This window comes from Pongo abelii, chromosome X (genome assembly GCF_028885655.2).
Source record: "Pongo abelii isolate AG06213 chromosome X, NHGRI_mPonAbe1-v2.0_pri, whole genome shotgun sequence".
Classification (NCBI taxonomy): domain Eukaryota; kingdom Metazoa; phylum Chordata; class Mammalia; order Primates; family Hominidae; genus Pongo; species Pongo abelii.
The window spans coordinates 160,140,456-160,154,245 of record NC_072008.2 but is presented as its reverse complement, the minus strand read 5'-3'; the positions used below and the strand labels follow the sequence as shown (position 1 = coordinate 160,154,245).

General features: G+C 55.9%; 1 protein-coding gene across 2 annotated transcripts in view; it reads right to left on the bottom strand.

Annotated features, from left to right (window-relative positions):
• Positions 1-2,218: 2,218 nt before the first annotated feature.
• The window catches only part of ATP2B3 (ATPase plasma membrane Ca2+ transporting 3), a 44,527-nt gene continuing 32,955 nt past the window's right edge, over positions 2,219-13,790 (bottom strand). Inside the window, exons 20-21 of one of the 2 annotated variants that reach the window (XM_024240656.2) lie at positions 13,203-13,316; positions 2,219-2,866 (exon numbers count right to left, since the gene is read on the bottom strand). In XM_024240656.2, the coding sequence (XP_024096424.1) occupies positions 2,546-2,866; positions 13,203-13,316 (435 nt within the window). In that variant the 3' untranslated portion in view covers positions 2,219-2,545. Of the gene's footprint in view, positions 2,867-12,776; positions 13,317-13,790 lie in introns of those variants that run through there. The other variant, XM_024240659.2, reaches the window with a different exon arrangement.

Sequence of the window (13,790 nt, the reverse complement as noted above, 5' to 3'; positions counted from 1 at the left end):
TCTGTGATCTTTCTCATGAAGTTTTTTTATTCATCTTTATAACAGGCAGATAAAAATGTAAAACATATTTATGAACTGAACACAGTTGACCAAGCCATTCCAAGTAATATAATGCTTTATAAAGAGGGGCTTCCCAGTGAGACAGGGCCCCCAGCCTGAAGACTGCAAAAACAAGAGCAAAAGATTCCAGGTCATGGTACCCCGTTTCTGAACTCCACACCACAGCACAAAGGTGACCTAGGGACTAAACAATCGACATTTACATTAGGCAACTTTATACAGCAGCAGTGAGGGTTTGCTTTTAATATCTATTGGCCATTGGTCCTATCGGTGTGTATACGACAGAGAGTGAGAAGAAGCCGGTGAGTGCAGCAGCACGCAGCTCCAATTTCAACCTCTCAAATTTGATTTCTCGTTGAAGAACACAAAGACCCTCAACAAATGGAGTTGCCCTTTTTCTTATTATCGTTTAAACAAGGACATCAGGGAACAGTTTACAAATGGGTGACATTCTCAATGTGCCCTTTAGAAAAAAGGGATGGCTTTGAGTTACCTGCAGCTGGCATTTTAAAGTGGGATTTTCTTTTCTAACCGAAATTCTTTTGCCCGAGATTTGACTGCTCCTGCTCAGGGGTGACATGGCATTCATGGGAACAGTGAGGATGACGCCTGCTCCTGTTTGGTTTGGTGTGGATGCTGGTGGAGGTGAAACAAGCCTTCTGAGGGGGCCAGTGCATGTTGGTGGCTTCCATTCCGATCCTCTGTTCCTCAGGTCCCAACTGTCTCCCAGTGGCTGAGCCCCAGGCCCAAACACCTCCCTGCAAAACGTGACACCTGCAAGTGTGGAAGGCAAGGGTCCCCGATGGCATCACTGTGTGGACCTAGGGGCTTCCTCAGGAGGGTGGCAAAAGTCGGGCCCCTCTTTATCCCCTTTGCTCATTTGGGGGAAACTGAGGCTTGGCCACCAGGTGCCCACACTGCCAGGATAGGCTCCCCTCAGGACCTGGTGCTGAGCCACAAATCCATGCCTTCACGGCTTAAGCTTGGCCTCTGGACACAAAGACTGGGCTGGGAAGAGTGCTTTGGTGGTGGCACCTCTGGTGTCACAGCAGACATCGAGGTGGTCTACTGAGGACTCCTCGGCATTTGCCAAAGCAAACAGTGGGAGTCCATCCAGGTGCTGAGGGGACAGGGTCTGAACTGTGGCTGCGTCCCTGCCGTCATTCTCCCACCACCAGCTCCTCTGGGCTTCTGACGCTCCCTCTCCCTCCATTGGCTTCTTTTGAACTCTTGGCCCTGCCCCCGCCCCCTCGGACCTGTGCTCAGCTGAGGCTGCTCTCTGAACTCTGGGCAGGACCCACAACTCCAAGAGTGCTTCATGCTCTTGAAGTTGGGGGGGCGTGGCCAGGATGAAGGATGTGGAATTGGAGTAGAAACCAAAGAAAGCTGAAAACGAAACTCCCCTTTCACTAACTGGAGGACTCCTTCTCATCAATATTTTGGTTTTTTCCTTTTAGATTAAAATTTCCATTGAAAGGGTTTTCTCCTCTCTGGCAGGGGTCTCAGTGCAAATGCTCCAATTATACCTGCTCCAGACTGGAGCGCCCCCTCTCGGCCTTCTCCTTGGGAATCTCAGTAGGGCCGGGCAGAGGGGAGGAGCGAAGGGTGGGGGCGGGGTGATGAGGGACAAAAATGGGTTGACCAGAAAGATATTCTTGCAGTCTAGTTCCCTGAAAAAAAAAAAAAAAAAAAAAAAAAAAACAACGAAAAAAAACCTTGTTACATTCAATAATGAAATTTCCAAATGAAAATGCCTGATAAGAGGAATGCAAATATCATGCCAGTAAATAGTTCCTTATTGAAATATGCATCTGGCCATGTGTGTGTGTACAGATCCACACACATACATATATGTGCATGCACGCACACACATGTACACTGCAGATGTGCCTAGTTTTTGCAGGGGGCGGATTGCTTTGTGGCTGCAGGGCTGCTTGCAGGCGGCTCCCTCAGGTGGCACCCTTCACAGCCCTGCAGAGCACTCCACTTTTTTTTTTTTTGCATGAATATGCTGATCTGATTGCCCCTGCACGGGTGCAACAAAAGCTCCCCATAAACCCAAACCAGCCCCCTGCCCACCACACAGCCCAAACGGCAAACACACGGTAAAACTGTAGTTTGTTAAAAAAGAAGCATCAATAGAAAAAAAAAGGTGGGGAACTCAGCTCTTCGCACTTTCTACTTCTTCTCCTTCCTCCTTTGGACGAAGAACCTTCTCCTCCCACTTCTTGTCCTCCTCTTCCTCCTTTTCCTCCTCCCTGTCCTCGTCTTCCTCGGTCCGGATGAGGAGCCTGTGGCAGGCTGCACCCTTGTTGAATGGATTTGGGTCCTTGCAAATGCCCTGCCAGAAAGGTCTTCAGCCACCTTAGTTGTTCCCTCGTCTTGCAGGTGTGCAGGTCCCCATATGTGTGTGTGCGTGCATGTGTGCGTGTGGCTTCGTGTGAGTCCGAGTGTGCGTGTGCGCATGTGCTGAGACAAGTTCTTGTTAGAGGGACGTCTCCACGCTGTGGAGCGGGCTCCCGGGACTGGAGGAAAACACTGAAGAGGTAGCTGACTTGGTGACATGCGTGGTCAGGTAGATGCCGCTGTCTATGGCGTTGTTGTTCTGGTTGGGGGACGGTGGCGGGGGGGCCCGGAGGTGCTCCTCGTTCTCGTCCACGTCCGTGTCATCGATGAGCGGGATGTTGTGGGTGTAGTCATTGATCAGAAACTCGGGCGTGGCCATGAAGTTGTGAATGGAGGTCTTGGATTCTGGTTTCTCCAGGCCTTCATAGAGCGAGCTACGGAACGCTTTCACCACCCGGATCTGGAGTGGGAGGTGGAGGGACAGGGCCCGAGGTGGGAGCAGGGAGGGAGGAAAGGAAGGGAAAGGAGAGGAAACGTGGAAGGAAGGTAGGAAGGAAGGAAGGAGACAGTCAGTGGCCGGCTGGTGCTGGTAAGTTCCACCCACATCAATGGCTGGGGGTCATGGCATGAGAAATGTCCACCCATTTGTTGGAGGGCTGCTACGGAATGGGGTGGCTCTGCCTGCCTTTGGAAAGAGTTTTCAGGTGTGGGCCTTGGTCTCGTCAACCGATCCGCATGCAGGAAAAGATGGCAGTGTCTTTCTCTAGGCTGAGCTGGGCAGGTATTCTGGAACTCGAGAGTGCTGCACTAGGCTCTTGGCTGAGACCTCCCAATTCCCTGTCCTGGGGAGACGACTGGCTTTGGTGACCTCTGGGGTCTCTGCCCAATCTGAATTCCAATTTGGTAGAAAAGAAAGATGATTTGAAAGGGAGAGAATGCTGGTGAGTGGGCTGTCTTCTCGATCTTACCAGAAAGTCGGAAGTACCTGCTGGTATGAGCAAGTTCCCAGCCTATGGGCACTGCCGGCCTTTCTCGCATGGGTCTCCCTCCATCCCCCAGCTCCCATGGCTGGAGCCGGGACCTGCCATGTCGAGAGTCTCCCTGCGGCTAACTCCACTGGCCACTTCTGCATCTTCGTCTGATTTGATCCCTCAGGGCACTCAACACAGATGATCATCCCTCTTTCTGGAAACTTCTCATGGCTTCCTGACATTGCCCCTGCCTGGCCCTCTTCCACCTCACCAGCTGCTCTGGCCCCGTCTCCTCCACTGCCCTCTCTTCTGTCCCTGGGTGCCCCAGAGCTCTGGCCTGGCTCTGTCCCTCCTCCTCTCTGTCCATACCTCTCCGCCCTGGCCACAGCGCTGGGGCCCATCTGGCTATAACCAGAAACTGTGGCCCAGGCCTGTACTCAGAGCTCCAGGCCAGAGAGCCCAGCAGTCCCCAGCTGGAGGTATCTGAGACCGAAAATGGCCACACTTTTGATTTGCACCCACTAAAGCCTGTCTCTGCTCAGATGCCCCTGTGGCCTCCTCATAGCCCCCGAGTCTGACTGAGTCTGGTTCAATCTGGTGCCCCTGCTCTTCTGGCCTCACTCCCCCTGTCCTCTCTCCCATCTCCTCCTCCATCTTCCAGTCAGACATTCCAAAACTTGTGTCTCTGTCGCCTCCCGGGCTTCGCTCTGTGTTGTTCCCTGGCCATCCCTCCCCACAGGAGTTTGCAGACCTCAGATCAGCGGAACTTCCCACAGGAAAGAGCTCCTGCTGTGTCCCAGACTCCCCCAGCACAGTGGCCCTCTGCCCCCAGCTGAGCGCACCGCAGCTCTGAAGCCCCCTGACCCTCCGGCAGGGCACTGCTCCAAGAATGAGCCCTTCCCTCCTCTGGCTTCTCCACCTTGCCTCACGCACTCAAGTCCTTGCTGCCTCTCTTTGCTCCCTGGCCCCTCAGCCTGGGCTCCCTCCTGCTTCCAGAAGCCAGGAGTTGATGGGGAGGCCTCTGCCTGGCCTCGCACAGGCCAGTGTCAGCACAGCCGCCAGTGGTAGCTGGCCCACCTTGTACTGCCATCCCTATAGGGGGCAGCAGACGGAGCGCTGAGCTGCCAGGCAGACCCTGGGGTTCATTCAACACCTGTCCACCCCTCCCTATGTGAGCAGGTGGACACATTGGGAGTTCTGAAGCATTTCCGGGGCCAAGGTTCTATCTAGGATTTGGTTTTCTGGATTTAGACAAGGTGTCAGGGCTTGCTCAAGGGCTAACCCCAGCTCTCTGCTAGTTTTGGTTAATAAAATTTTACTGGTTTAAGTTTTATGCTGTAAGGGCACAGTTGTGTCATGGCAGCAGAGACCAGGCCTGGAAAGCTAAAAATATTTCCTCTCTGGCTCTGTATAGGAAAAGTTAGCCGCCCCTTAGTTTAGACAATGAATCACCTTTTCTCGGTGACTTTCTTTCAGCCCTCCAGGGGCTCAGCTAGGCAAAGCACAGTGCTTCGGAATCAGCTGAAATGATGCCAACCTCATCACCTCTCCAGTGCAAAAAGTGAGCCAGGGCCAGGTTTGGTGGTCCACGGCTGTAATTCGAGCACTTTGGGAGGCCGAGGTGGGCCGATCGCTTGAGCCCAGGTGTTCGAGACCAACCTGGGCAACAGAGTGATACTCCTCGTTCCTATTTAAAATAATAATTAAAAAAAAGTAAGCCAAAAAGCTCCACATTGGAAATTTCTGGCACCCCATCTGAAATCCGGTTAGGATTTTCTCTGGATTCGGGAAAGCCACATCCTCCAGATGGCAGATGGTCAGCTATTCTCACTCAGGCCTTTATCCCCAGACTGTTTTCTGAATTAGGGGTAACACAGAAATCGAGAATAATTTGACATTTTTAATGAAAAGAAACAGAATTCAGTTTTCGTAGCCAATGCAGATGTTGCCTCATTGTTTAGGCCTTTTCTGGTACAGGATTGTGGTGTGGAAGCTGCCTGGGACATCATCACCTGCTCCAGCTGTTCCCCATGCCCATCAAGTCACAGAAAGGACACAATGCTGCAGGCCTTGACCCCAGGGCTGTGTGGGGTGAGATTGCTGGCAGTACACCAGATGACCTTGGCCACACCCTTCTCCTCGCGGAGCTGGTGGCCTCATTCAGACCTAGGGCATGTGATCAGGCCAGGCCCCTGCTCAAACCTATGCACAGGTCTCACTGCACCTGGCTCAACTCCAAAGACCTCCACAAAGGGCAGCCAGGCCACGGAGCCAGCCCTTCCTTCCAGGCTGGGCTTCTGCTGCTACTGCTACTCTTTTCTCACCGGCTGCTCCAGCGTGCCCCCCGCTGGATGGCATCTGCCTTGTTTATGGCTTAACAACAGAGCCTGGCCCAGAGCAGCTGCTCAGCAGACACTTGGGGAATGCACAAGTGACTGAGTGAACCGCTGCAGGATGGAAGGGCTGCCCCCCAACATTCTGCTGTTCGGGGGTGCTAAGCTTGGCTGGAGTCCTGGTGAGTCTGTTACAGCTGACAGTGAGTCAGCTTTCTCTAGGCTCTATTTTCCCCGCATTCTAATCCTGGGCCGTTAAACAATGTTTTGGTGTTTGTCTTAAGGTGGGGTGTTTTCAGCCCACCCAGCACTGAAGGATGCAATCAATTCCTGGGAGATTGGTTCAATGGAAAGCAGCAAACGTTTCTAAGACAGGCCCATCCCAGAGGGCTGCGCTCCTACCTGGGTGCTCGAGGATGCCCTCCTTCCACCAGCCTGGGTTCACTCTGTCCTCATCTCAGGCTCCTGCACCGCCTCCTGCTCTGCTCCCAGCCCAGGACGCGCCACCCCCCCCACTGCTCCCAAAGGAATCTCATGGCCCCCAGGGCCCTCAGTGCTGTCTAGAGACCATCAGGCCACCAGAAATACTGCCGATACCAGCTGCACCACGTCCACCTTTTCCTGGACTGCCAGACTTCTGCCCTGGCTGCCTCCCGGGTGTCCCCCCTCGGATGCCTAAGGGACCTCTCAAATTGCAGGAGGCCCGAGGAGGACTCTTATCAGTGCTCCAGCTGAACTCTGCCCACCAGTAGCCTTCCCATCCCAGTGCAGGGCTCTGGCCAAACCTCAGAGGCACTTTGACCCCCTGACCCTATGTACCAGACATCCACGTGTCCTGTGGACCCTATCCTAACTCAAAAGCATCTTCTACATCTGAGCCTCTCCTCACCTCCATTGCTGCCGCTATGTCCTGCCCGGGGCCCTGGGGTCACATTGGGACCCCAACCCCCACCAGCAAAGCCCTCCATCCTTCCTGTCCCTTCACTAGGTGGAGTTTCCGAGCTCTCTCTGGCTGCCGAGTCAGACTCTTGGTCCCCCATCTGGCTCCAAACCTTCCAGTAGGCGATGGAACTGGCCCGCGTCCTGACTGTGCGGAAATTCATTGAACTGTACCCCCAAAAGCCTGTTTTACTGTGACAATTTAAAAAGAAAGGAAATGAAAGCACTCTTCAGGGAGAGATGTCCCTAGGAGGGTCAGGTTGGGCTGGGGGACTCCCCATCTCATCCGGGTGAGGCGAGGTGGCTCCCCACTGTGTGTTCCCACCTCCTTGTGTCCTCCTGCTGTCTCCCTCTGCCACACTTCTCCGTTCCCCATCATGGCTGATGGCCCTGAGAGGCCACAGTCCTTTACTCCTCACAGTCCCCCAGCACTGTCCGACACAGCCCCTCCTCTCCCATCCCTGACACCCGAGGGCCCCTCCTCTGGGTCTAGGTACTCTCTTCTGGCTCTCGGCCTTCCATTCCACCTGCCGGCTAACAGCCTCTCGGCTCCGGCTCCAGACTTGGGCGTCGAAGCTGGGTCTCAAACTTAGCAGGCCCAACCCCCCCAGCCCCAGCCCCGCGGCTCCCTTCAAACGCCATCCAGAACCTGCACTTCGCCCCCACCCCTCCATGCCCTTAGCACGGCGGCCCAAAAACCAGAGCGTGTCTTGGTCTCCCCCGCTACAAGCCCTCCACTGGCTGTGGCCCTCGGAGCCTGCCCCGGTCTTTCTCACTCTGCCCTCTTTTACCCCTCAGCCTCCAGCACATCCCACCTGGGGACCTTTGCTCTGGCTGCACCCCACACCAGGAAGGCTCCCCTCACTCTTGTCTCCCCCAGCAGCGTGGTGCCCACTTCTGCTCCTTCCTTCAAGCGCCCCCTACATCCACCTTTCACTGGAAGGTAATCCCCCTGGGGCAGGGGTCTGTCTGTCTGGCTCGCTGCACCCAGCAGGGGCTCAGTGGACGGGGCTGAATGTCTGGGGCCCACACGGCTTTGCACCAGCCTCCTGTGCTGGCTTCAGCCCTCCCCATAGCTCTTTGCCCACTTTGCAATGCCCAGCCGGCTGGAGCTGTTTCTGAACACCCCACGCAGGGGCTCCCCGGAGCCATGACCCCTGCCCTTTCTGCTGCCTGGCTGGCCTTTCTCCTTCCTCTGAACTTAGCTCAAGTACGCATCCTTAGAGAGGCTGTCCCGGGCAGTTTGTTACCAGCTGCCCAGAGGAGACATGCTGGGTGCTGTGGGCTTGGCCCAGGCTCCTGACTTGCGTGGATGAGCAGTTCTGAGCCTTACACAGGGCGGGTGACGCTGCAGACTGACAAGGCCCATCCCTGGCCACACTGAGCCAAAGCGGAAGGGGTGCAGGTGTGGAGTGCCATGTGCGATGCCACTGCCGGCCAGCTGGAGTGGAGGTGCCCGCCATGTGCATGGGGAGACGTGCCCCTGGTTAGCCTTCAAGTGCTGGAGTTTGCAGTGCAGGGCTGGGGAGGAGGATGAGGGTGGAGAAGGGCTGCAGAAGCAGGGAGACAAGCGAAGGACCGAGAAGAGTAGAAAAAGGAAAGGAAAAGAGAACAATCAAAGCAAAGACTCCTGACCGCAGTGACAACGAAACGACAGAAGCTGTGCCTGACATCTTCTCACTCTTCCTTCTAATTCCTCAAGCAGAAACAAGCCCTATCCTGCTGCCTCTGTGCTGGGCACCAGCCCACCCGAGGGGCTCCATGCTCTCTGCTCAGTCTCAGCCGCTAAGGTTCACAGAGCTCGGATGCTTCTGGTCAATTTCCTCCCTACCTATCCACTGCTCAGCACCAACCACTGGTCCAGAACCTTCCTTCGGAGGCAGGGACCTGTCAGCTCCCCAGGCATCTGAGCTTTGAATTTAGAGCGGATTCTGAACACAGCAGCCAGGGAGACCCATGGGGAACTTCTCGCCAAGAACTTTAGGGTTTCCAGGCCCAAAACAACCCCTGTAGGCGTGAGGGTGCATCACAACTTGAAAGCGAGACAAAGGTGTCCTCAAGAGCCTGTGGCAATATGAACCATCAGTCAACTCGGGCAATGAAAAGCGAAGCTCAGATAGCCCGAACACTGAGGAGACGATGGCTTCGGCCTCACTTCTCTATGTGGGGGAGAGCAAGGCGAAGGCCCCTTTCTACCCCACGGGGATGTCACATGCTTAGGAAAAATGAATTAGGAAAAATGAAAATGCAAACTCCACAGCTGGCTCTTTCCCCAAGGAACTGAACCAAAGAACGGAGAAGACAAGACATGGCTGTGTGTGTGTTGGCAAGCCAGAACTGCTTGCAGCTGGCAAGTTTCATGAAAATTGCCTCCCACCTTGTGTGCACACTCATGCCCAGGACTGTGTGAGCCTAGACCTGTGCTCCCAACACCAGCAAGCTGAACTGACCTGGGCGCGGCGAGTCAGTGTCGGGTGGTCGGACTAAAGAGGACCCAGGAGGAAGGCCCAGCTGAGCCCTTGCCTCCGTACTGGCTGAATCCAGCTGCGGGACCTCCAATTAGTCTTGGGAGGTCTCTGGTCCTGGTTCCCAGCTTGGGAGTCCACACTCGGAGTGCCTGATGGGGAGGGCCTTGGACCAGGGGTTCTGGGGTCTGCGCTAGGCTGCGTTCTGGTGTCTACTTTAGGGATTGCCTGGAAGGGCATTCCCCTGTGGTAGGGCCCAGGGTTCCAGGAAAGCCTAGGGCAGGGCTCTTGGGGGAGGGTTGCTACTGCTTCCAGCATGGAGGCAGGGTGCAGACTGTCAAAGATCTGAGAAAAAATGCCAATACACCGTTCCCAGAAACCAGGTAGGGAGGCTTGGCTCAAAGCACATGACCTTCCTGAGAATGGAGCAAACTCCAGAAAACAAGACTCCTTCCACCACGGGGCTGTGAGTGTGGTGAGCATGTCGCCCTGGGCCCTGGAAAGGAGTGTCCAGGGAAAGCCTGGGACTCACGTGGCCCGGTTTGGCCCCTTTGGCCACACGGTTTTCGTGTTGCCAAAGCCAATAAAACCAAGCAACTGCTGTGATCTGTTTCCAGCATGATTAACCGGGACTAAACGGCCCTGAGGGACCCCCGGTGACCACATGGGACCAGACTCATGGCCCGCTGCCTAACCCCTGCTCCTTTGCTGGGCCAGGTCAGGAGGCATCTCAGGAACGACTCCAACAGTAAGCATCTCACACAGACCTGGCGTGGTGCTGCTGGAAGGATAGACTTTGGATGCGTGGCTGGGGTGTGTCTGTGTGTCCCAGTGGAAAACAGACATAAAGGGCCTCTCAAGTGGCTTTGATGGGGCTTTCCAAATGATCGCGCACCCTCCCATGCCTCCTAGTGGCAGACGCGCAGCCCCCCGTGCCTGCTGCCCTTGGTAGACCCGAGTGACTGAACCAGCTGTCCCTGACCAGCTCTCCGGAATGTGGACACCCAACAGGGAGGGTGATACTGTGGCCTCGGTGTGTGAGTGTGTGGTTGGGGCATGGTGTGGGGTAGTCACCAGGCCAGGCAGGGGAGGGGCAGTGGAGGCTGCCTGGAGCTGGGGGTCAGAAGTTGTGGCCGGCACAGTCTGACAATGCATGCAGAGGAGGGACGGGGCCTGTGTTGGGACTCCTGAGTCCAGAAGCAGCAAAGGCGTCGGAGGTTAGACAGGGTGGGGAGGGCTCGAGTGTGTGAGCACTGAGCACCAGCGATCCCGAATCTCTCGACCCCTCCTAGTCATCCCCTTGCTACTTCCTGCATTGGCCCCAGGGGCACAGGGTGAGGGGATGTCATGGTACCAACCACTGGCCCTTCTCCCTGGAGGACGTGAGGTCCTTAGTAGGAAAGGCTTGGGACGGAGGCAGCTCCAGTGCCCAGAAAGGCCCCAGACTCCTGGTGGGCTGAAAGGCAGCCTGGCCTGGAGCAGGCAAAGAGGATGGGAAACCGTGGGTTTGCCTTACGAACCCACGTGACTTGACGCCCCTGCAGGCCTAGTTGGGGCAGCCCTCTTGTCTAGGGGAGCTCCGTCACAGCCTTCAGAGCATCTCTCATCCACCAGAAAGTTCCAAGTAGAGGGTGGGCGCTGGTGCTAGTCCCCACTCTGCCAGGCCTGGCTGCTTATGGGACCCAGTGCAGGTCCTGGCCCTTGGGGACAACCTCCTTCCCCTGATCTCTAGGATGAGGGTGCTGGGCTTGGTGATTGCTTGGGGTCCTTGAAGCGTGGAGTAGGGGCTGGGTTCTGAGTTCTAAACCAATCCGCTGCACTGTGATGATGGCAGGAGGTGGTTCTGGCAGGTGGCTTCCAGAAGTGGGCATGTCCTTGGTGTTGCCAGGTCCCCAGCCAGCATCTTCCTCCACGGCAGAGTCCTTTCTGGGATGCTGATGTTCAGCTGGGATGGGCCTCTTCAGAGGGCCCTGCCACCCACCTTCTGTTGGAGCACACAGTGTGCAAGGGACAGCTGCCCTCCTTCTGGCTATCCGCCACTTAGGGCCCCCATGGAATAACTTGTGAACAGCAGGAGGGGTGGCGTCTCTCCCACTCTACTTACCCGGCACTGCCAGGCTCCGGAGGTGGGGAGGAGGGGGCCAGATGGCCACGGAATGAAGGCAGGAAGGAACTGCTAGGAGCCAAGGAAGAGAGGAGCAAGAGGCCACCCCAGGGAGGAAGCAGGAGGAATCCAGAGGGAGAAAAGACAGCAGGCCCCACAGAGGCTGGGCTGGACCTGGAGAGGGACAAGGAGCTGGTCCTGGGGTGGGATGAGGCCAGAGCTGTGGAGAAGGCTCAAGGAACGCGTGGAGTGGGGCCGTGGTGGCTGTCTTCCCCTTAACTCAACAAATGGGCAAATGGACAGACAGACAGGAAGCACAGAGAGAGATGGCAAAGAGACATACGGAGGAAGGCAAGGGGGAGGGAGGCGGAGGCACAGCCATGCCCCCTGCTGCCCTCAACTCCCAGGAAGGAAGGTGCTGGGAGGCCACGAACCATTTCTGGCTTTAACTGACTTGGCAGAACCTCCTGTCGGCCTCTCTGGGTGGAGTGGCGGCTAGGCCCCTCTGGGCCCACGTCTAGAGCACTGGAGGCGCCGACTGCTTTTCAGCCCAACTGCCACGGTGTCAGCCAATATTTGTGACCAGGGTAGGTGGCCCCATGATGAGTGTGGAGCAAGCTGGAGGTGTGCGTGGCCTGTGGTTTGGAGAAGGAGTGTGTGTGTGTGTGTGTGTGTGTGTGTGTGCGTGCACACGTGCTCTGTTCCCAAGGGGGACAGGATGGGCCTCCTCCCTTCCTTAAAGGACAGAGCGGCCCAAAATGACAGCTTATGCAAGAGGAGGGGTGACCCCCACCAGGGACCTCTCACCAGTTCCTAAAAAAAAAAAAAGAAAGGAAAAGAAAAGAAATCAAGCTGGAAGAGTCTGTGATGGAAAAAGGCGTGGTTAAGGACTCCCATCTGCAGGGGAGTGGCGTGTTCGTGTTGGCAGAGGGGAGCGCTTCGGGGGCTTGCTAGAAGGAAAGGAAAGAGGTAGCATAGAACCATCCTGGCAAAGGCTCTGGGCCCACGCGCGAAGGTTTACTATTTGGTGTATAAACTCTCTTGAGTTTGTTGGAAAAAGCAGGCTGCCTGGCTGGGCCCACTGGGTTCCCTGCGTTCTCTCCCATCAGGGTGGTGGGGTCAGCGGTAGAGTGGCCTTCCCTTTGTCTTTGTAAAAAGATGTGAGCAATTACGGAAGTTTCTACCTCCTTAGGATAGCCCCTGGGTTCTCTTTCAACTGTGGCCAGCGTGCTGGGAAATTTTCCTGGCAACGTCTTGAAGAGAAGTGGTGCCCGGCCTCTGAGTGCCAGTTCTCGGGAAACCTCTAACACCTGGTGGCTTGGGGCAAGGCCTACAGGGCAGGCACCACCTGTGCAGTAGTGATTGGCCAGCACTGAACCCACCTGGGAACAGGTGACAGCGGCATCCTTAGGAAACCACTTCAAGGAGGATGCTGGAAGCTCCGCTCCTGTTCCTGGGTACGCGGGCTAGATTCTTCTGAGGCAAGCAGTGTGGGAAAGGCACCCGCCACCCCTCCAGCCCCGGGAAGGCAGCCCTGAACCCGCGTGCTGCCCTGACGCTGCACCACTGAACACTGAGCAAGGCCCCAGCCTGACACCAGACACCCCCAGAAGCGGCCCAAGTTCATGAAGAACCATCGGCAAAGGCAGACAAGTTCAAGAAAAGAGAACCAATGGCACAAGGAGCACTAAACACAAACCGCAAAACCAAACAAAGCAAAGAACGGGAGGTCCGGAAGTGCCATGGGTTGAATACGTTTCTTAAAAGAATATGGCTTTCGAGAGACACCGTCTGGGCGGGAAGGACTGGACAGGGCGGTAAAGAGAGAACAGAAAAGCCACGGTGAGCGGAATGCAAGACTGGAAAAGAGAGAAGGCCGAGCTGGGGAGGCTTATTCTTCCCCAGAGATGCCATTTATGAGAGAAAAGGGAAGTCAAGACTCACTCCCAGCAGCACTGGTGGGATTGGCAGCAGAGAGAATTGCGTGAGGAGGGGCAGAAAGATTGGTTACGTCATGAAGCTGGCTGAGGACCGAAGACCGCCGGCGCACAGCACCCTGAACTGAACCGCTTCTCTTGAAGGTACTCACTACCTCCATCTGTGGGAGAGAAAATGAGATAAAGTTTGGCTTGCACTGTTGTCCAGGCTATCACGGAGGGGAGGGCTGGGCAAGGATAGGGGCCACCACTGGGCACATAGGGTGACAGCAAAGCCTCATCGGGTCACCCCGCTCACTGGGAGCTGGCGATGTTTGGACAGGGCCCTGACTGAGGCCAGCCTCTGTGCCACCCACCGAGAGAGGGTTTGCTGAGCAGACGGTTAGCGGTCATGAGATTGGGAAGGGAAGGGGGTCACAAGTCAGGGCACACTGCAAACATGTCAGAAATGCCCCTTGCAAGCCACTTGTCAGGAAGTACTTCATAGTTCTCAACCTTTTTTTCCCTCTCCAACACACATGAGGGACATGACACGCTCCTATTAGAACCCGCCCTGCTTCCTCTAAACCCGGAGGACTTATGCCCCACGCTCCATCCGCCTGCCCATCTCTGCCAGCTTCTGTGGCTCATCTGAG